The sequence below is a fragment of the Callorhinchus milii genome, unplaced genomic scaffold (assembly GCF_018977255.1).
Source record: "Callorhinchus milii isolate IMCB2004 unplaced genomic scaffold, IMCB_Cmil_1.0 Scaffold26, whole genome shotgun sequence".
NCBI lineage: Eukaryota > Metazoa > Chordata > Chondrichthyes > Chimaeriformes > Callorhinchidae > Callorhinchus > Callorhinchus milii.
Genome location: NW_024704767.1, coordinates 5,281,163 through 5,302,433, shown reverse-complemented (window position 1 = coordinate 5,302,433; position 21,271 = coordinate 5,281,163). Strand labels below are relative to the sequence as shown.

The window sequence follows — 21,271 nt, the reverse complement described above, 5'->3', positions numbered from 1 at the left end:
TTATGAATAGGTAAGCAGAGTGCTTTCCTCCAGGGAGAGAATGGAGAGAGTTTTTCATTCCAAACAAAGGGAAATTTACAAGGATGTGTGGAACTACTCTCAGTAGTTTGGTTCAGCGAACTAAAAATAAAAAAAAGTTCCCTGTTATTTGCAACTCCCCTCAGCTCTGCAGCTTGAGCTAGCCTTGCTTCTGTCTCCACTTCAAAATAATTTAAATACAGTAAAAATAATACTGAAACTGAGATATTACCAAATGTACAATTGCTGGTTGTTTCCTATGATTCAGTCAATTTCTGGTCCACTTCAGATGTTTCCCACACCCTATTCGTTGTCTTCCAATTTTGTTGACTAATCTCATCTGGCGGTATGTCAAATGCCTTGCTATCAACCAAATTTATAATGTCACCAAGTAGTGACTTAATGATTTAATTTTCCATCAGTAGAAGTGGGATTTTGAGCACATCCATATTTGGCGAGATTGTACTTCCTTTCCACAGATTCTTCACTTCCAATTCTGTAAGTGAGAAATGTGGGTCTGAGTGTTCAAATATCATAATCTGATCTTTTTACATTATTCTATTTGTACTTGCTAAAGATTTTGTTACAGACATCACAACACAATGAATTGTATAACTTGAACCAATGAACTCAACTTTAGTGAATCAGGTAGCACTAACACTATCCTCTGAGAGACTTAAGCAGTTACTTCAGTTAATTTTAAATCATTCACCGTTGAACTATGCTTTCTACATTATTGACCCAGATGATTCCTCATCTTTCTTCATATAATTTTCCATTTTGTTCATCTCAGTCTTAAAATGCTCAGTGTTTACAGGATTCACTAAATATTTCCTAAACCGGGCCAGGGTACTGCTGCAAAGAGCTTTACTTTAATTAGCTTCTGACTATAGTGCAATAGTGCAGTCTAAAACATCCTTAAGTGTTGGGCCATCAGCATGTACCATCTATTTTCGGTGACTTCTAACATAGCGCTATTCATTTGCACACTGCTGTGATTCATATCTCAGAAATGTGACAGCTGTTGTCACACTCATCTTGAAATTGTTAGTTAAGGCGAGTAATTTAATGGGTCTTTAAACAAAAATTTGGGTTTGGAGAGTGTGTTCTCAAATAATGTTTTGTTCCTAAATGACTTTTGTTACATATTTATTAATATTCCCAACAGAAATTAAGTTAGATATTGTAATATTTTGGTGAATGCTAGTAAATGAAGGGAACTACAAATGCGTGAAGTAGATTAATCAGTTTTGGAAAAATAAGCATGGAATGGGACCTAGTCATACAACTTGCATCAATGCTGGTTGTAATATGCATGAGTCATTGACATTAGTACTCTGTTTCTAGATCTGTAACTCTTTATAACAGATGTTTGTGTGGAGTTTGTGAGATTTACAAATCCATTTGTCAGAATTGAAAGAATTTTAAAGTATTTTTTGCAGTATAGTATTTCACAGTTTAATATGTGAATGGTTCACCCTGTGGTGCTCAATGTGTCTGTCTGTATGCATGAGAGAAAGAAAGAGAGACAACAGCAAGCTAGCATAAACATCTGACTGCATATATAAAGAAGATAAAAACAAACCAGAAAGGAATTGGACAGAAAAAGAGTCGAGTCAGCTGGTAAGTTTGCTCTGAAGGCTGACTCATGTAGGTGGCAGAGGCCTATGCAAACATGAAAGTAACTCTGGCAGTGGAGCCTAAAGGCCTCTAAACCACTGTTGGATGTACCACAGATAGAACAGACACACTATTCAGACAAATGTTGTAGATACTTCTTGACACGTTAGCTGTTGGCTGTTTTATTATTCAAGTTGCACTTTCATCACCTTGTACCAAATTCTTAAATTCAAGCTAAGTGCCCGAAATGGCAAGAAAAGATAATTTGAGCCTCAGTATCAGTTTTACTGATTGCCACTTCTGTACCTTTGGCTAACAAGCTTGGGTGATCCATTTGCAAAGATGGGAACACTGAGCTGAGTGGTTGTGTGGAAAAGAAAATAAATACCAGGCTGGAAGGTTAGCTAGAGGTGTTCCACAGCCCACTTTAATGGACGGCAAGATATCCAGACAACAAACTGGTCTGGTCATTACTCAGACAGGAAGTCAACAAGAAATTGATAAAGATCTCCTTTATTACTCGGGAAATTGGCACATTTAGATCCAAAATGGTGGCAGAAACAAACCTAATGCAAGAACTACAAATTGCATTTATATAGCACCTTTCACATCAGGAAGTCATCCTGTGACGCTGTTTCTTGTCTGAACATCTTGCTGTCCATTAAAGTGGGCTGTGGAACACCTCAAGCTAATCTTTCAGCCTGGTATTTTCTTTTCTGCACAAACAGTCAGTTCAGTGTGCCCATCTTTGCCAAGGGATCACCAAAGATTATTCGCCAACAGCTCAGCTTGGAAACGCCAATCAGCAAAACTAAGACTGAGCCAGGGACTGAAACTGTCTTCTTGTCCTTTAGAACACTTAGCTTGAACTTGAGTATTTGTTTAGTGACTTGTACAAGCCCCGTTAAGAGAAGGGTTAGAGGGTTCAGTAACTCTAGATAACAGTTTTCTAGCCTTAACCACCCTTCCTGGCAACGTGTTTCAGTCATTCATTACCCTCTGGATAAAGAAAACCATCCTGGTGTCTGTCCTAAAATTGCCCTTTACAATCCTAAATCTACGCCCTCTTGTTCTACCATGTTTGTGTGTCTTAAAGTTTGCTTTTACAATCTCATTTAAAATTGCATACAATTCTATAAGTCTATAGGCCTCTGGGGTTTCTTCTCTCAAGACTGAGAGTGTAGTGCCTCATGTTCATTATTTTTCATTTTGCTTCTAGATTTACAATGGAGTTGTAACTGAAATGTGTTCAATGCTTCGATGATGATATTGAGTACTGTACTGCATTTTAGGGCTTCGTTTTGACTGCATTGCATGCTGCCACCTACTGCCCAAACTGATTGAGCTTTGCTCCAAGTAAATATTTAAAGGAACCCGCTAGTAGTCAGTCATCTAAATTATATTTGATCCACTTTCAGGATCATTCTACTTCCCAGTTATTTTGCAGCAATGTAGGTCACTATTGAAAGCTTCTGAGTGGCTGATTTTCAAGTTATTGTTGGACAAGAATCAGATTTTCTTCTGTTCTGACAGTACAGAGATGAACTGTTTTTTTATGACTCTCCTGGATGGTTCATATCCCTCCTGTTTTATTCATTAAAGCAATGATGATGAACCGTTTGGATCCCTAGGGACAAAACATAGACGTACCAGGTTGTGTGCTTATGTCAATGGGATTTCTGTTGCAATGTTTTCAAAACGTAAACATTGTTTTTTTAATTTTTTCTACCAAATTGTGTCTGTACCAGTGGAGACAGTTGCTCATCTTCCTTAGTAAGTGCCCTTTCTGGCCAGATGCTATCAGTATTCTACACATACACGTGACATATTTTAAATAGTTGCCCAATCTAAGTGCATGCACAGGACAGTTGTTTTCCATAGTGCCCATCATCATAAAATAACAATTTGCTGTCTTTGATGGGAGGGGATGAAATTGACCTCCCATTACTTACTTTGACCATGAAAGTCATAGATTCACCAACACTGCATTAAGGTATGAAGAGTCTTACTTTTGTGTTATTTTAATTTTTTTACATGGCTACAAATTACCTAGAAATACACAAACTGTACCACACCCAAACAGGTCATCATGCCCAACTGATCTATGCCAGTGCGTATACTCCACATGAGTCTCTACCCATCTTAATCCCCTCTCCATATTCTCCCTCCCCCCATATCCCTTTTTGTTATGCACTGATCAGCAAGTGAAAACAGCCTATTTATGGCTACCTTATCAAACTCTTCCAAAATTTTAAATACTTCTCTATCAGGTTCTCTCTTGAATGCCTCACCTTCAAAGGAAACAAAGCTCTAGCTTGTCCAGTCTTTCATTAATAATTGTATTCTCTCATCCCTGATAACATTCTTGAAATTGTATGCTGCACTTTTTCCATTGCTACAGTATTCTTTTATAGATCGATGGCACTCAGAGATTTCCTAGGATACATTGGTAGTTTTGTCAATAGCAGATATTCAAAAATCTTTATTTAAAGAGAAATCAAAATGGCTCATTATTTGCAATTTTAACATCAGACTATAAAAGATAACTGTTAATTATGATAGTGTGAAAATTCCCTGATCAAAACCAACTACATAATAACAAAGTTAAAATGCTGGAGACTAATTTTTGTACTTGTTTTGTACTTTAAAAATATAGTGATTATTCAAGAAACCATAAGTGACACTGGCAATAGAAGAGTAACCAACCACATAGTATCTCTAATCACCTTCTTTGGTGTGGTTTAGTTAATGAGAGGTTTGGCTGTTTTTTGAGGTTTTTATCTTTTTAAATTATTTAATCATGTTTTTTTAGCATCAATTTGCAACTAGTGGTATACCAATGGGTGTATATCAGGTGTAGTTTAATCTTAGTAATATTATGGTCGAGTTACTTGTCTAGGTGGGCAATATTTCTAAGTCATTAATGTGTACACTTGCCTGTCAATCATTACTTTGTGTTGTGACACAAGACCTTGTCACTGATTACCGTTTTTTTGATCAGCTAACAAATGACCTTTAAAGCTAGTTCTGAATTAAACCCAGGATGACAGAAATTCCCTGGACTGAAGGCAGAATAAGGCCTTATATGGATCACAATAGCTTGGTGGAAAACATACTTGAGTTACAAAACACAGTTGAGTTTCTACATCCACTGTTCAAAACACAACAAAACTTGTTGCAATGCAATGCTCTAAACATATTGTCTAAAGTTTTATACAGCATCAAAAAAGCAAGGAATCTCTGCACCTTAGGACTGTACAGTTGCTCGTCACCCTCAATGCATGCGGGGAACCCCTAAAGCAGATCTCGTAAATGTGTATTCGTTACAAAAGTGCTGGGCTGTTTAAGATGTGAAAAAAAATTCTAATAGGAATTTGAAAGTTTGCTGCTTGAATTATGGATGAAACAAACCAGAAACAGGCAACAACAAGGCCCTGTTTGAATTAAGTCAGACAGAATTATAATAAATGTTTACCAGATTCAAAGGTAGCATGGAATTCACTTAAGCCATCAGGGTGTTTATCTCAGTCCACACAAACTTAACTACAAAACTAGGATTATCAGCATATTATCTAAAAAGGCTTGAAATTGAAATCAAAGTGTATTTTGTTACCCCTGGACATACAATTTGGCTTATGTGGTATTGATTGACACAAAATATTATCATTAAATCAATTGATCAGTAAAGTGCATGGGTTCTGATTCTAACATTACAGTGAGCACTTAATGCTCTAAATGTCGTATAAATATGTTCAGTGTATATGTAATCTAGAAGCAAATATAAATATTGTATGACAAGTCCAAAATGGCAGAGGAGTGAGCGCCTCATACATATTGTATGAAAGAGTTAATTTGAGACTCATTTGACAACAGGCCAGCAAACCTTTTCTTTCTCTTTGAACCATTTTCTTCAAAACTGTTGACTAGATTACTGATAACTGCTACTGTACTTGGGCATTAAAGGTTTCATCTTACCATGCTGAAAAATCATAAAATATGGAATATGGATAAAATCTCAGTTAAAGATTATCTTCCATAATGGTGAGTGATAATTTGACTAATAATACATTTGACTGGCCATGCATGACCATGGTAATTAAGTGATTTGGTCACTGTTGGAAAATATCTCCTCTTAAACCATTGGGATGGGTGTGTTATTAATAGAGTATATCTCAATGGTGACGTACTGTAATTCCTTCATGAATATGAACGATGCACAATTCATTATATTGCAAACATAGGTAAGGAATGACAGAAGTGAAACTCATGGTTATTCTTGAGATGTGTGTATTCTTGGAAATGAACAGCTGTCAATTTTTGTAGAGCTTTTAATTAAAATTTTAGAACACTATGTATGATTGAAAATTCATTTAGGATTTTATTTTCATATGATTTATAACTGCAGGTGATGGTGAAATATGGTTCACATCCAGACAAGAAGATAACTTGGGAGGAGGTAAGTGAGGAGTCCTTAGTTGAAGTTTTCAATTCAGGTTTGTACAAAATGTACTCTAACTTGTGGAGCCTCTGAACCACTGATATGTTGAACCACCGTCAATACTACTCATAATAACAACAAATTGTATTTATATAGCACCTTTCACGTCAGGAAGACGTTCCAAACTCAGCTCAGCTCTAACGTATCTCTTTTTGTCAAGATCAGTTTAGATTTCTCAAAGATAAAAGATTGAGATGTTCAAAACCAACTTGTTATCCACCCCAGTTGGCCTTGACTTTACAGTCTAATCCCACTCTCATCACTACTTCTAAATCTAGTCCTCCGAAAATACATGCAAATATGGTATGTTGTGTTACAATTATTATGAAACTGTGCTATTTAAAGATACATTGACAAACCTGTTCAATATGAAAAAAGTAGAACGGGAATAAGCAATTCAGCCCCTCGAGCCTGTTCTGTCATTCTATAAGATCATGACTGATCTGTAACTCAAGTCCAATTACTTGCCCAGTATCTCTTAATACCCTGACCTAATAAATATCTATCCATGACACATATTGGCAACAGTTCACCAACTAGATTTTGAGTCATGAATCTACAAAGGTAAGTAAAATGCATGCTTTGAATTATTAAGATTTCACACTTGTTGCAACTTTTCCTGATTTTACAAAAAATAGTCATAACAGTTTCACCTTCATACAATCTATATTGTATTATGCTATATTTAAGACCCATATTTCCTATTTTATTAAAAGCCTTTAGTGTTCTCTGGGAATAAGAGGCATCAAGTAACATGTGCAACAGGTTTTGGTCTGTTCGAGAATCACAGTGTAACCAGATGGATATGCCAATGCAAAAAAAAAGCAGAAATAAGATTGCTTAAAGCCAATATGTCAACATAGTGACATATCTTTTTCATGATGATCCATGACTCCTGTACCACCCACAGGCATCTATTTCTGAATGAGCCGGTCTTGTGTTGTTGATTCTGCCAGATTGTAACAAGAAAGAATAATGTTATTATTGCACTTTACCATGATCTAATGAAGTGAAAGATATTCTTTTAACTGATTGACACAATATTTACTGGGATGGTATTATAATATATGATCTCTATCATATATTGTAAGAGCCCTTGGACATTTAAGAATGTGAGAACTGAATCATCACATCCAGGCTCTGTTATGCTATGTCCCTAAACTAACTCGTCTTGTCTTCCCAACTTTTCCCTCCACAAGCTGTAGATTATTCAGAACTCTGCAGCTGGTGTCCTCTCCTATCACCTCCATCCTCATCGGGCTCCACTGGCTCCCCATCCCCCAGAGGATAGATCATATGTTGCCTTGAATAACATCAATAACAAATTACATTTATATAGCCTTTCATACCGGGAGGACATCGTAACTCGCTGGAAAGTCAAGGATTTGCACTCAAACTGGGAGTTGGGATCAGGAGGGTTGAAGGGCAGGGAGATGGGGGTAGGAGTGTGACCAAAGGCACAGTTGAAGAGGAGGGTCTTGAGACAATCTTGAAGCCAGGATGGGGCAAGGTGAAGGGACTGGGATGGAGTTCCAAAGGGTGGGGGCAGAAAGGTTGAAGGTCCAACTGCCAACGGTGGGGCGGGCAGAGTGGGAGATATGGAACAGGCCAGAATCCGCTGAGTGGAGGGAGAGGACAGGTTGGTGTGGAGTTAACAGGTCGCAGAGGTAGGGAGAGGAGGAGGGCTTTGAAAGAGGAGGAGGATTTTGAACTCTATCCTCTGGGAGATGGGGAGCCAGTGGAGCCCGATGAGGATGGAGGTGATAGGAGAGGACACCGGCTGCAGAGTTCTGAATAATCTACAGCTTGTGGAGGGAAAAGTTGGGAAGAGGAGACTAGTGAGTATAACAGAGCCTGGATGTGATGATTGAGTTCTCCCATTCTTAAATGTCCAATGGCTCTTACAACCAATTTTACTAAACACAAACCACTTTGAAGGGAAATGCATATTGTTGCCCTTATCCATCTCATTACCTTCCTCTTCTGAGTGACCAGAAGGCACAAGGGATTTTCTTTAATCGTCCTGATGATGTCTGCAATATTATTTTTTGTTTTTTTTTCTAAAAAAAATAAAAAGAGACAAACCCGCGAGTCGTGCACATGAATGACAAATATTGTGGGGTTTTCATTATCGACGGTGTGTGGGCACAGCGCACAGTCATTGGGCAAAGATTTGTTTTTAAACCACATTACAGTTCCTTCGGGGTCTCAGAATTGTTTTGCAAAGGAAAAAAAAAGGGGGAAACGGATTGCGCGTCTACGGTGATGGCCCTTTCGGCTATTTTTGGTGGATTTTTCTTTTCTTTTTCGCGTGATTTGTAATTTACTGAATTGAAAGGTTTGTATTTTGTCCGAAGAGAGTGAGTGAGCGAACTATTCGGAGGCTGTGGAGGGCTTCAGGGAACCTCCGAATCTTGTTCCAGTCGGTGGGGGTTGTGCGGTTTCTCGGGGCTCCGCAATGACCAGCGGATTCTGTAGGATTTGCTGAAGTTTTTGCGATCTTAAATCGTGTTGTTTCTGGAATGACACCAGAGCTGAGCGTCCGTTTTGCTGCCCCTTTTTTTTCTTTTTTTTTCTTTTTTGGCCAACGTTCAAAGATCCCACGTAATCGTGTCTTACAAACTGAGGAAACAAACACTGGAGTCAGGGATCTACACACACAACACACACACAACACACACAGTACATACACACACACACACACACACACAACACACACAGTACACACACACACACAACACATAGTACATACACACACACACACACACAACACACACAGTACACACACACACAGTACATACACACACAGCACACACAGTACATACACACACACAACACACCACAGTACATACACACACACAACACACACACATAACACACACAACACACCACAGTACACGCACACAGGGTTCAGACAACCCACAGGAGGTTTTGTGGAGGAAAGAAACATTTTTGCTCGTCGATTGCCAACGTTTTTTGTTAAACGCTCCCTCCCTCCCTCCCGCAATGAGTTAAACAGTTACATGTTACCAAAGCAAAACTTGAATGGGAAATCAAAGTCCCCCCACACACACCCCCACCCCCACTCCCCCCCCCCCCCCCCCCCACCCCCACCCAAGGTATTCCTTTCAATAGAAACGCCGTGCAGATAAGATTCCGAAGGAGCACTGTGTGCGCTCCTGTGCAGACATCAGGTTCAGCAATAAATAAAGGGAGACTCACCCACTGCTGTCCCCCCCGGAGTGCGGGAGCCCGACTGGTACCTGAAAACGAGTGAAAGGTTTTTTTTATTCGAGAAACACACACACACACACAGATACACACACACATACACACACAGATACACACACACACAAATACACACACACACACACACACACAGATACACACACACACAAATACACACACACAAATACACACATACACAAATACACACACAAACACACACACACAGATACACACACACACAGATACACACACACACAAATACACACACACACACACACAGATACACACACACACAAATACACACACAAATAAATACACACAAACACACAAATACACACACACAGATACACACACACATACACACACACAAATACACACACAAACACACACACAAACACACACACACACAAACACACACAAACACACAAATACACACACACAAACACACACAGATACACACACACACAAATACACACACAAACACAAATACACACACAAACACAAATACACACACAAACACACACACACAAATACTCACACAAATGCACAAACACACACACCCAAACACACCCCCCCCCCAAATACACACACACACACACACACGAGAAGCCGCACATACAGCAATAAGCAGGAAAACAAACAGTTACAGCCGCCGAACCTGGTCACCGCTCTGCGATAGCATCGCAGAGAGCGAATGGTTATTTTGGAAACAGCAAATGATATGGCATCATCACAACAACAACAATAATAATAATAATAATAATCATCATTTTAATGAAAAAAAACACCATCACCACCAACCACAGGATGGTTTGGGTTTTTTTCCCTTCAATTCTAAGAGTAAGAGAGGAAAGGAGATGAAGGGAGAAGAGAAGGAAAGGATTGTGGTTCGGTCTCAGTCATCTCTCACGTTGCCCCCCAACCCCCCACCCTCACCCCAACCCCCCCACCCTCACCCCAACCCCCACCCCAACCCCCCACCCTCACCCCCCTCACCCCCACCCTCACCCCAACCCCCCCACCCTCACCCTCACCCCAACCCCACCCTCACCCTCACCCCAACCCCCCACCCTCACCCTCACCCCAACCCCCCACCCCCCACCCCAACCCCCCACCCCCACCCCAACCCCCCACCCTCACCCCAACCCTCACCCCCACCCCAACCCCCCACCCTCACCCCCCACCCCCACCCTCACCCCAACCCCACCCTCACCCCACCCTCACCCCACCCTCACCCCAACCCCACCCTCACCCCCACCCCCACCCCACCCTCACCCCCCACCCTCACCCTCACCCCCACCCCACCCTCACCCCAACCCCACCCTCACCCCCACCCCCACCCCACCCTCACCCCCCCACCCTCACCCTCACCCCCACCCCACCCTCACCCCCCACCCCCTCACCCCCACCCTCACCCCCCGCCCGGTCGGGAGAGTTGGCACAGAGTGCGAGTCCTGTCATGTAACTCAGGGCGGAGAGGACAGGACAGGAGAGGCGCCCGGATTCCTGTGTGATGTGGGGGGGGGGGGGAAGGAGAGGGAGTGGGGGGGGGAGGTGGGAGGAGAGGGAGAGGGAGTGGGGGGGGGGGGAGGTGGGAAGAGAGGGAGAGGGAGTGTGGGGGGGGGGGGTGGGAGGAGAGGGAGAGGGGGGGGGGGGTGGGAGGAGAGGGAGTGGGGGGGGGTGGGAGGAGAGGGAGAGGGAGTGTGGGGGGGGGGGGAGCCCGGGGCGGAGCTCAAACAGGGACCGGCAAACAGAGAGAGAGAGGGAGAGAGAGAGAGAGAGAGAGAGATAAACAGTGCAGCGGCCAATCGGCGGAGTATAAATGAAGCGGCGCCGCGCGGGGCTGAGCCACAAGAGCGGCGGCTGTACCCGGGGCCGCGCTACAGCCCTACAGCCAGAGACAGGGTCTGTGCATCTGTGCGGACACTCTCTCTCTCCCCCTCTCTCCCTCTGCTTCCCCTGAGCCCCAGCAAAGCACCGGCTGCAATTTTGTATCCCCGAGCACCAAAGTGACAGGTATCTCCCTCCCTCCCTCCCTCCCTCCCCCCAACCACCACTCCAACCACCACCACCACCACTCTTACCTGACAGCAGGAGCCTGTGGGTGTGGGTGTGTGTGTGTGTCTCACACCTGGAAAACCAACAGCTGTAACCAACCCATCCATCTGACCCTGAGAGACCATCGCAGAGCACTTCTCCTCCGAAACTCCCAACCAACCAACCAACCAACCCACCACCCACCAGCTCTCCCTCCAGTAACAGGTGTGCAGAGAGAGAGAGAGAGAGAGAGAGATTGTCAACATGTCCATTGCTTGTGACTTTGCTGTGTTTGTTGGGTGTTTTTCTTTTTCTTTTTTTTTTCTTTTTGGCAGCTTAAAAATTCCGTATGACTTCTTTGATGGTTTTAATATAATTCAGGAGAGAGAGAGAGAGAGAGAGAGAAAAAAAAACAGGCTCTTTATTTCTCCCCAAGAAGGCTGTGCTTTGGGGGCATGTCACCCATATATATATATATATATATTATATATATATATATAGCAAATTAACCAGACAACTTTACAGAATTTGTAAGCATTTCCAAGAAGATTATTTTCCTGCTGTGTTTTTCTCTCTCGGGGTAACGAGGAGAACCTGTTCCACAAACGCTTGCATTCCTCTCGCTTTGGTTATTGGGATTTGTATGATATTAAATGGATTGCTTCAACCCACAAAACAGGTCTTTACTTGATTCCTTACTCACTCGGTACCTACCGGTGCGGTGGCATATTGTGTGCAGAGTTGCCTGAGGAATTTCCAATGTGAACATACATAACTATTGCATTTAATTTCTGGCAGACAGGTACCTGCGCTGGAATAGCTCTCTCGTTGGAACAACGCTTTCGCAGATGACAGTGTGCATTACTACCATATTGTTCAGTTCTATGATTATTATTCTTGGTGTTGTTGTTGTTGTTGTTGTATCCCATCTGCCGATCAGTGATTCTCGACACAGACCTTTCCTGTTGCTCTCCCGGGATGTCATCCTTTAGAGCTCCTGTTGTAACTGCTTTCTCCAAAACCAGTGATCGCGATTGCACTCCAGTTATCACTGAGCTCCTAAACAGCGCGCAACTGGGACTTAACTCAAGGCTCAATAGCTGGTTCCGAGCCTGTCTTAGAATTTGCCTATTTTGAATGGAAAGAAGTTTGTCACAACAGGTGTGTAACTTCTTTGTTGCAAACATTTTTTTTAATATATATATATATATATATATATTACACATTCTCGTTATTAACCGCAATGGCATGTGATGGTGAAATGAGTGTTTCCTTTATAGCTGGCTGTCCAGATAAAGTTCCTCATTTATTTTCCTGGAATCCTGGACACAACGAAAAGAAGAAAGTTAAAATTGGACGCGGAGTGTTCCTCCGATTGGAGTCTTCAGCCTCAATGCATTCCATTATTATTGAGAATGGGGGTGAGTTTGAGGCTATCAGTCATTCTTTGAAGCAAATAACATGTCACCCCCCCCCCCCCCCCCCCCTAAGTACTTGGCTTAGGGGTCTAAGTAACTGTACATAGCCTCACTTGGTAATTTGAGTCATTTTTTTACGCTTTCCGTGAATATATTGGATCATTTCATTTTCCTCCACTCACCCTGGTAACTGTAGGTGTAGATCTGATAAAATTCCAGAGATTATGATCTGCACATGTTTTAGCATTTCAGCCACTACAAAAATGGGGGTACCAGTCTGAAATTATTAACTGAAATAAAAATATTTGCATAGATCTTTTTTTTGCTTTGCTGTTAGAATATACGTGATTATGATAAAGGGGGAATTGCTGTCACGTAACAGTTTAATGTTGTAGGTTATTGATGTTCTTCTTTCACAGGAAAGTTAGTATTTGCAGATGCGCCGAAACCTCCCATCACTTTAAGAGCCAAATATATTCTGATTAGGAATGGAGGGGAGTTGCACATTGGCTCAGAAGGTTGTCCATACAGTTCTATTGCTGTAATCTCTCTTTATGGCAAGTCAACAGAGGTATGGAATGTGGAGAATTTTGGTAAGAAATTCATTGGTGTGGACAAAGGGGGAGTTTTAGAATTACATGGGAGAAAAAGCATGTCTTGGACCTTTTTAGCCAAAACCTTGTACCCTGGAGGTATGCAACACGGCGCTTATCGTTTTGAGAAGCAATGGGGCACCAGAGGCATCAATGTTAGGATCATAGACCAAGGCACAGGTCAGGTACTGGTAACTGAACGTTTCGATACCCACCTCTGGGTGAATGAGAGCAAACGTTTGCAGCAGTTTCTGCTTCGTCAGGCGTATGGGCGAATCGTAGCTATGGCTGTGGGCGATTCTGCAGCAAGACGTTTGACTTCACAAGTGAGGGAAACCATCAGCGAACTACTTGGGAGCAACCATGTGAAATCTCTGAGTTACAGGTAAGATGCGTGCATGCTTTTCATACGCAAAGCACAGAATTATCTTACATTATAATACATAGGAATGCACAAAGCTGCCAAATACCATTTTGCACATACCTACAAGATGCCTTTATAAAGTTATTTTATCAGCAGCTATTTTCTGCCTCCATATACACCCCATTGAATGCGCTTTGTCAATGTAGATTTGAATCTGTCTCCTGATTCCTTGATGCAATTCAGAATGAGCCTATTCCACTGTTCCATCCAATGCACTACTATTTACACATTGTTATCTACTGATCTTGTTCTTGCAAATAGAGAACTTGGGGAATACCAGTGGTTAATGGGAACATCCCAGTCCCTTTACTACCTTTCGGAATCAAGTTCTCTGCAGTTAAAATAGATTAGTTTTAGTCTAGATTTTAGTATGGGAGACTAGGGATTGCCCATCTTTTGCATATATAGCAGTGATATTTAAAGCACAATCATATTGACTGGAAGAGGGAAGAGCCTGAGCACTGGCAGAGGGGTTGAAGAGTTGATCAAAGGCAAACTCAAAAGAGAGGTTTTGGAGGTGTGGAGAGGATGTGAACAGAAAGCCACATTTGATTCTTAGGTTTTGGTTAATTGGGAGCAAATATTACCAACACTTATCAATTTGGCAAGACAAGCATTTAATAATAATATGAGCAGTAGGGCACATTGAGCACCTTTCAACTGCATGCTTAAACAAAGATCATTTTGAGCTCTGTACATGAAGGGTGGATACAATTTTCAGCATTTATTGTTTTCTGCTAGCCTTGCTCCATCCATGTCAGTAGTGGGGCTGAAGTATCAGACAACTTTTTTTTAAAAAAACACACACACTATATTGTTCATGTGTATACAAATGTAACAATGTTTTGTATTTGTGAGCTAATATAACACGTTTTTTTTTATCGCAGAGAAGCATTTTAACCTTAACTGGGCCACAATGTTTTCATTCAATACTTTTGGTTTTATGCCAATGACTTCTAAATATTACAAAGGCATATTTTAGACATTACAATTGGAGCCACCATGGACAGTTCCCAATGCCCTTATCGGGCAGTTTGCCAAGTTTATTGAAAGGAATGGTTATATAGCAAAATAAAAACTCAAAATAAATAATCAACCAAATCTAGTTTATGTTTACTTTGAAAAGTACAGTGTGTGTGTGTAAATATATATACATATTTCTGCAACGAATGAATACATAAACACACATTTACGTCTTGCTGGAGATGGAATGTAATACCAAAGCTCCAAATACAAAAAAAACTTTCAGTATTCACCAGTGACCTCTTCAAATCTGTGTTCTGGATTTTCATGTTCTTCAGACAGCCATGGGCTCTTGTTGGAGTCATTGGTGTACACACATTATTTGTTGTGGAAGATAAACGATTCTATCAGCCTGATGGGTCAACTGGCATGGCTCTGGCGAGAAGAAACTTTCAGACACATGATGGGATTCAATTCACAGTCACCGCCTTCAGTGAGTGGCTAAAAGGTGAGTTCACGTCATGTGCAATATTTCAACAGTACAGTTTACTGTTAAGGCTGAGAAGCGATTCCCCTGTACTCCCAAACAGCAACAACAACAACTTGCATTTATATGGTGTGCTTCACGTAGGATGATGTATTGGTGCACTTTACAATGATGTGGTTGGATGCCAACAAGGGGGAAGGGGGAGGTGAAGGTGCAGGTTGGAAATCATGCAGTTTTTCTTTTCCTTTAGCAGGTGTCCCTCACTGTGGATTTCGTGTCGAAGTGTCAAACGGTGTAATTCTTAATTTGATGGACAAAGCTTCAAGCTGGTTGCCTGGTAGCCGAATAGTCATCGCTAGCACGGACTATTCCATGTATCAGGCAGAAGAATTTAATCTTATTCCCTGCCCCGAGTGCAACATTTACCAGGTTAAAATTGATGGTATGCAATATTAAAACTCAGATTTTTGTTGTCCTTTTTTCCAAAAATATTTTTTAATTATTATTTTTAATTACATTAATTTGTCTTATTGGCAGTATGGATTTTAATAATAGAGTGTTTAAATAGTCTTATGTACGTAGGAAGGGAAAATTGGATTGTACTACATTTTCTTCCACATCTGTGGCTGTAAAACAACCAGTTTGTTCTTTAACACATATAGGTATACCTCAGTATCTTCACATGGGTGAAGTTATAGATGGAATAGATATGAGAGCAGAAGTTGGACTGTTGAATAGGAAAATAATTATTAAAGGAGAAATGGAGGACGTGTGTTATGGAGAAAACCATTGCCATTTTTTCAACTATGATACATTTGGAGGGCAGATAAGGGTAAGTATTTCACAATACAATATGGGGGACTGTTTTTGTCCCCAGTTCAGATGGTTATATTCCTTTGCAGTTTTATTCCCTTATGTTCCAATGAGTTTTCCCATGTAAGTAGCTTTCACTAATCTATTTTTCTGTTTAATGGGGATCCTTTATAAAGGAACAGTTGTTTCTGAAGCGACATCTCAATGCGCAACTTCCTTACTTGAATATAAAATTTAGCATGTGTTGAAATTGAATTGGTAGGCAGTAGTTTGAATATCGTGTTTAATTTGGGGCTGCTCATTAAAGATAGTGTGTGTGTATGTATAATAATAATAATCCTTGCATTTGATATAGTGCTTTTCACGTCTTCTAGACGACTCAAAGCGCTTCACGGAATATGCTGTAAAGTGAATTAACTGTATATTTGTGGGCGAAACGCGGCAGCCAATTGCGCACAGCAATGTCCCACAAACAGTCGTGGATTGAAAATGACCAATCTATTATTGTTTTGTTTTGTAGGGATTATTATGTATGTATGTGTGTGTATGTATATATATATATAAGTTGTATTGAGAAAGGGTGGAAGGAATCATCAAGATATATTGACAATTCAGACATCAGCCATATATTCATCATGTGTTGGCACAGACTGGATAGAATGGTAATCAAACACCAACCTCAAGCCTTTCTTGTTATATTTTTAGCTAACATAATTCAACAGTGCAAGAACAATGAAATACAAATGTACTGTTGGCATTTATGCTAAGTAATATGGACTTTAATGACCACAGTGCCCTCCCAAATCCTATTGCCATATCATGATTATCCAGCAGATGTCAATGTTCTGAATTTCCAACTTAAAATATTAGATTTACTTTTTCATTCATCATCTAAATTTCAAACACTCTTCTTGCCTCAGTAGATCCTAAACAATTTTGCCTCAGTTCACTTGTCTGGTGTGGAGGTCACAAACATGGGACAACAGATTCTGGGGAGTTACCCTGTACATTTTCACTTGGCTGGAGATGTGGATCAAAGAGGCGGGTATCATCCACCTACATATGTTGACAATTTAGCCATCCACCACTGCTTCTCCCGATGCGTTGCTATACACGGAACTAATGGTTTGCTGGTATGTTTTTTTAACTTAATCGTGTTTTAAGTTTCAAAGACATTTCCTTGATTTTTAATCCCTATGGAAGAGCAGGGATGAAACCTAAACAGAAGTTAAGTCTATCTAAATTGGGGAATACAATAGAATACAATACAATGGGGAATTATAGTTCCATGTTAGGAATCATTCCAGCATTGTTGGGCTGACTTGAATCCATTCCTGTCTGTAATTTACTGTAATATCTCTTGTGACATTCTACCATCTATTTGACAATTTATCCTGTTATTTAATTTTTATTTAGATCCTCACTGGGTTACCAGTAATTATAATATAGTGACATCTTCCTGATTTAATAGAAGGGTAAAAATAATGCCAACATTCAAATGGGAAAATTCATTTTAAGAAACAATAATTCCGTGCAATGGTATATGTTTTCTTAAGGATTGTTTTGATATTCTTATTGGAGATTTTAAAATGTCAAGAGGGTAAATGGCAGGACTCATTCTTTCAGTAATTTAGCATTCTTGAAACTAAATGTAAAACATAACTAACATAATGGAAAATATTAATGTTTGTTTTTCATTGGGAATGTTGATGTTTGATGGAGTTTATTGTAAAGTAAATGGACTGAATCCATTTAACCAGATCTCAAAATTGTTTGTAATCTTCACAAGTCAATTGCCACTTTTAGGAAAAATCTATTATAAATATGCCTGAATATTGAAAGATTACATTTAAGTATAAGAAATACATATTATATAAGTTGTTTTTATTTAAAAAAANCTAATTTACCTCATCAATGTAGAACTAATGTCATTTACCATGTTTCTAAGAATTTCAGTCATTTTCATTGCTTCAATGACAACTGGCAAGTTGATTTTGGCTTAATTTCCAAACAGTTGTATATTAAATTAATTCATTGTCTTGGAAGTGCTCAGTTTTTTGTTTAGTCTTAAATTTATGCATTATAATCTTATTTTTAAGGTCAAAGATACAATAGGGTATGACACTTTGGGTCACTGTTTCTTCCTGGAAGATGGTGTGGAGGAGAGAAACACACTGTATCATAATCTGGGGCTTCTTACAAAGGCTGGAACAATTCTGCCTTCTGATCGCAATGAAATCATGTGTGTAACTATTCGTGATCAAGTATATGGAAGTTATATCCCAGTACCAAGTTCTGATTGCATGTAAGTTGACCATAAGTTATTATTGCATTAACATCTGCATACACAAAGGAGATAGAGGACTCTATTTAAGTGTGCAAGACCAGATATCTCAAGATCTTCTATACTCGGGAAGGGAAACTAGATACTCTACTATTAATTATTTATGCAAGATGAGTGGGGATTTTATTTTACACTCAATTATAAAATAGTATTTTGCTACAAATGTTTTGTCCACCAGTATTCTTCCATCGATAATATCCTGAAAGTACTGACACTTACTTAGGGCTTAGTTTAGTGATAGACACATTGAAGGAATCTTGTGGGAAATTAAATAGGTACGTTAAATGGACCAACGTTCTACTCCTGTCTGCTATTATTACTATATTACATGCATTACTGTAAACTGAAGGGATTCATGGTTTACGCCAACCTGACATGTGCTTCCCATTTATATTTCCTGTGTGCAGTACCTTGCATTTATCTCCATTTAATCTTATTTTCTAGTGATCACTTCAGAGGTATAACCTGTTTAAGATCTCCTTGTAAGATCATGATTACCTTTGCTGATTCCACCTCCGCCATAAGATGTTGCAATTTATCAGTTATATAACCCAGTCAGTTTAAACTGTTGGAACTCTTTCAAGCTAGGAAGCATTATCAGTAGCAGCACATTGGTAACACATCCACATAAGTTCAAAACTAAAAGATCCTATATTGTTATTTCCAGGGCTGTCACAACCTTTTGGATTGCAAATCCAAATAACAATCTGATCAACAATGCTGCAGCTGGAGCTCAGGTACAACATGTTTTACTGACTTTAAACATTGAAAAATAATGTACCTGTGTTTATGTATTAAGCCCATTTTTGAAAAAAGAGCAGGGAGGGTGGTGTGATACCTCCAAAATTTCTCACCACCTGGATTAAATTTAAATTGTAGACAAAATGGTGCTTTTCAACCCAGCCTCACTGGTCATCTATACAGGGTTAGAAACGTGTCTTTCTAATTGTTACCAAATGCCCTTGAGATGCAAGCTAGTATTTGATTAGCTTTGTTGTTAACAGCTTTACATTGATGGCGAACCTAATGTAAATGTTCAACAGTCACACCAAAATCCTTCTCTTAATGACTGAATGGATGTTGTACAGTTTAGATTCATTATTTCTCCTTATTTTTTCCCTTCATTCCCCCAACCCCAGGATGTGGGTATTTGGTACATCTTCCACCGAGTTCCCACTGGAGATTCTGTCGGTCAATACCCAGAGGGTCAGACTGAGTTTACTCCCCTGGGAATATTTTACAATAACCGGGTACATTCCAATTTTAAGGTGTGTAAAGCTTTGGTACTGTGCACTCGGAATATTTAATTACAAAATCTTGATGTAGGTAGTGGTTGAACTAGTTTAACAAGTGATTGTAGATATGTTTGGACACGTTGTGACAAGTTAAAATTCTTGAAAAACAACTCATGCAAAGAAGGTTGAAACTGAAACTGGTCAATAGTTTCACTGTTGACTTATATCATATTTATTCATTTGTTAGTAAATAGCGTGACATGAGCACTGATTTGGCAAATATACAAAAGAATGAAGCAAGTTCCCAATATAAGGCATCATTGTGCAGCCAAAGATGTCCATTGGCAAACTATACAATGCTTAAAAATCGAATTGCAAAAGAAAATCTTTCCAACAGCATGTGACAAAACGGATAGGCAATGGGCCCATCAGATCAAGCAGATAAGCTGTTTAATAGTATATTTAAGAATTTTTTTAAACAAAAAGGCTTTTGGACTGTTTAAAAATCAAACGTATTTGTAGAAATTACTTGTACAAGTGGGGGAAGAGATTTCAATTATCCTCAGTAATTCAGGGCTGAAAATCGACTGAGATGGTTTTAGCACATTAACCTATCAATCTAACAGTTTAACCTTTTGTCACTTCAGCTCTCACAGGAATTTCTAAGTTTCCTTCTGAAATAGTTGGTGGGAGCTGGAAAAAAAGGGAGATATACGGGTTGGGTCAATACAGAATCTATATTAGCTTTCAAGAGGGAACTAGATTACAACAACAACTTGCACTTATGTAGCGCCCCCCCATGCAGGGTAGCGTCTCAGAACGCTTAACAGTGGCGGAGCCTGACTCCGAGCTGGGGGGAGGGAGGAGGTAGCCGTAAGCACGGTCGAAGAGGAAAGTTTTCTGGCGGGACTTGAAACAGGGGAGAGCGGGGCAAGGCGGAGGGATTGAAGGAGAGTGTTCCAGAGTTTGGGGGAGTAATGGCTGAATGCGCGACCTCTGATGGTGGAGCGGAGGGTGTGAGGGACGAGCAGGAGGCCGGTGCCAGTCGAGCAGAGGCGTCAACTTTTTAGTATCTAAAAAGGAGTAAAAATGAGGCAATTTTTCAGAGGGGAAGCAAGTAAATGAAACTGAATGGATTACTCTTGTAAAGGACCAACACTGTCACAAAGCACTGAATAGCTGCCTTCTGTGCTGTAAATTTCTGTAATTCAAGGTGAAAACTTTCTATAATTCAAGGTGAAAGATAGCAAAAGAGTGGGCAAGTCATTAAAATGTAGGGGGGGGAAAAAGGCAGAAATGAGGAAATGATTTGGCCGGGAGTGGGTGGGGTTGTTGTAATGTGTTTAAACTGTATCACGAGTATTACAGTTGTATTATTTGAGTTGATTAATGCAACCATGGGTTGTGGCAACCGTGCTGCCTTGCAACACTTTTTTTCGATAAAAGAAATGCAGTATTTTGCAATTTCCACACCCAAATTTAGATTATATGGCACTAAATCCAACTTGCTGTCAGGTGAAATTTATCTGTTAAACAAACTTGCTGTGAGCTGGGCAGCTTTTAGCTGAGGAAAATGAAGCAGAAGCAATAGCA

General features: G+C 40.2%; 2 protein-coding genes and 1 long non-coding RNA gene across 8 annotated transcripts in view; 2 read left to right on the top strand and 1 right to left on the bottom strand.

Annotated features, from left to right (window-relative positions):
• Positions 1-21,271, top strand: part of LOC103187600 (cell surface hyaluronidase-like) — a 59,422-nt gene that overhangs the window by 9,453 nt on the left and 28,698 nt on the right. For 2 of the 5 annotated variants that reach the window (XM_007907175.2, XM_007907169.2), the window contains exons 5-14: positions 6,044-6,094; positions 12,682-12,822; positions 13,239-13,797; positions 15,138-15,307; positions 15,537-15,728; positions 15,949-16,118; positions 17,023-17,232; positions 18,199-18,404; positions 19,111-19,180; positions 19,583-19,711. In XM_007907175.2, coding sequence (XP_007905366.1) covers positions 6,044-6,094; positions 12,682-12,822; positions 13,239-13,797; positions 15,138-15,307; positions 15,537-15,728; positions 15,949-16,118; positions 17,023-17,232; positions 18,199-18,404; positions 19,111-19,180; positions 19,583-19,711 — 1,898 coding nt within the window. Of the gene's footprint in view, positions 1-6,043; positions 6,095-12,118; positions 12,563-12,681; positions 12,823-13,238; positions 13,798-15,137; positions 15,308-15,536; positions 15,729-15,948; positions 16,119-17,022; positions 17,233-18,198; positions 18,405-19,110; positions 19,181-19,582; positions 19,712-21,271 lie in introns of those variants that run through there. The other 3 variants (XM_007907184.2, XM_042344118.1, XM_007907192.2) reach the window with 3 other exon arrangements.
• LOC121850881 lies at positions 6,718-10,094 on the bottom strand. Of its 2 annotated transcripts, XR_006085797.1 has the most exons (4): positions 9,984-10,094; positions 9,359-9,399; positions 8,111-8,758; positions 6,718-7,085 (listed from the first exon to the last, which is right to left on the bottom strand). It is a non-coding gene; the product is annotated as an uncharacterized LOC121850881 (long non-coding RNA). The 2 variants fall into 2 exon arrangements; XR_006085796.1 differs by lacking the exon at positions 9,984-10,094 and having other exon boundaries at positions 9,359-9,458.
• LOC103187599 (cell migration inducing hyaluronidase 1) overlaps positions 11,461-21,271 on the top strand; it is an 80,494-nt gene continuing 70,683 nt past the window's right edge. Inside the window, 1 exon segment of the mRNA XM_042344119.1 lies at positions 11,461-11,626. The gene's annotated coding sequence lies outside the window, so the exon portion shown is untranslated.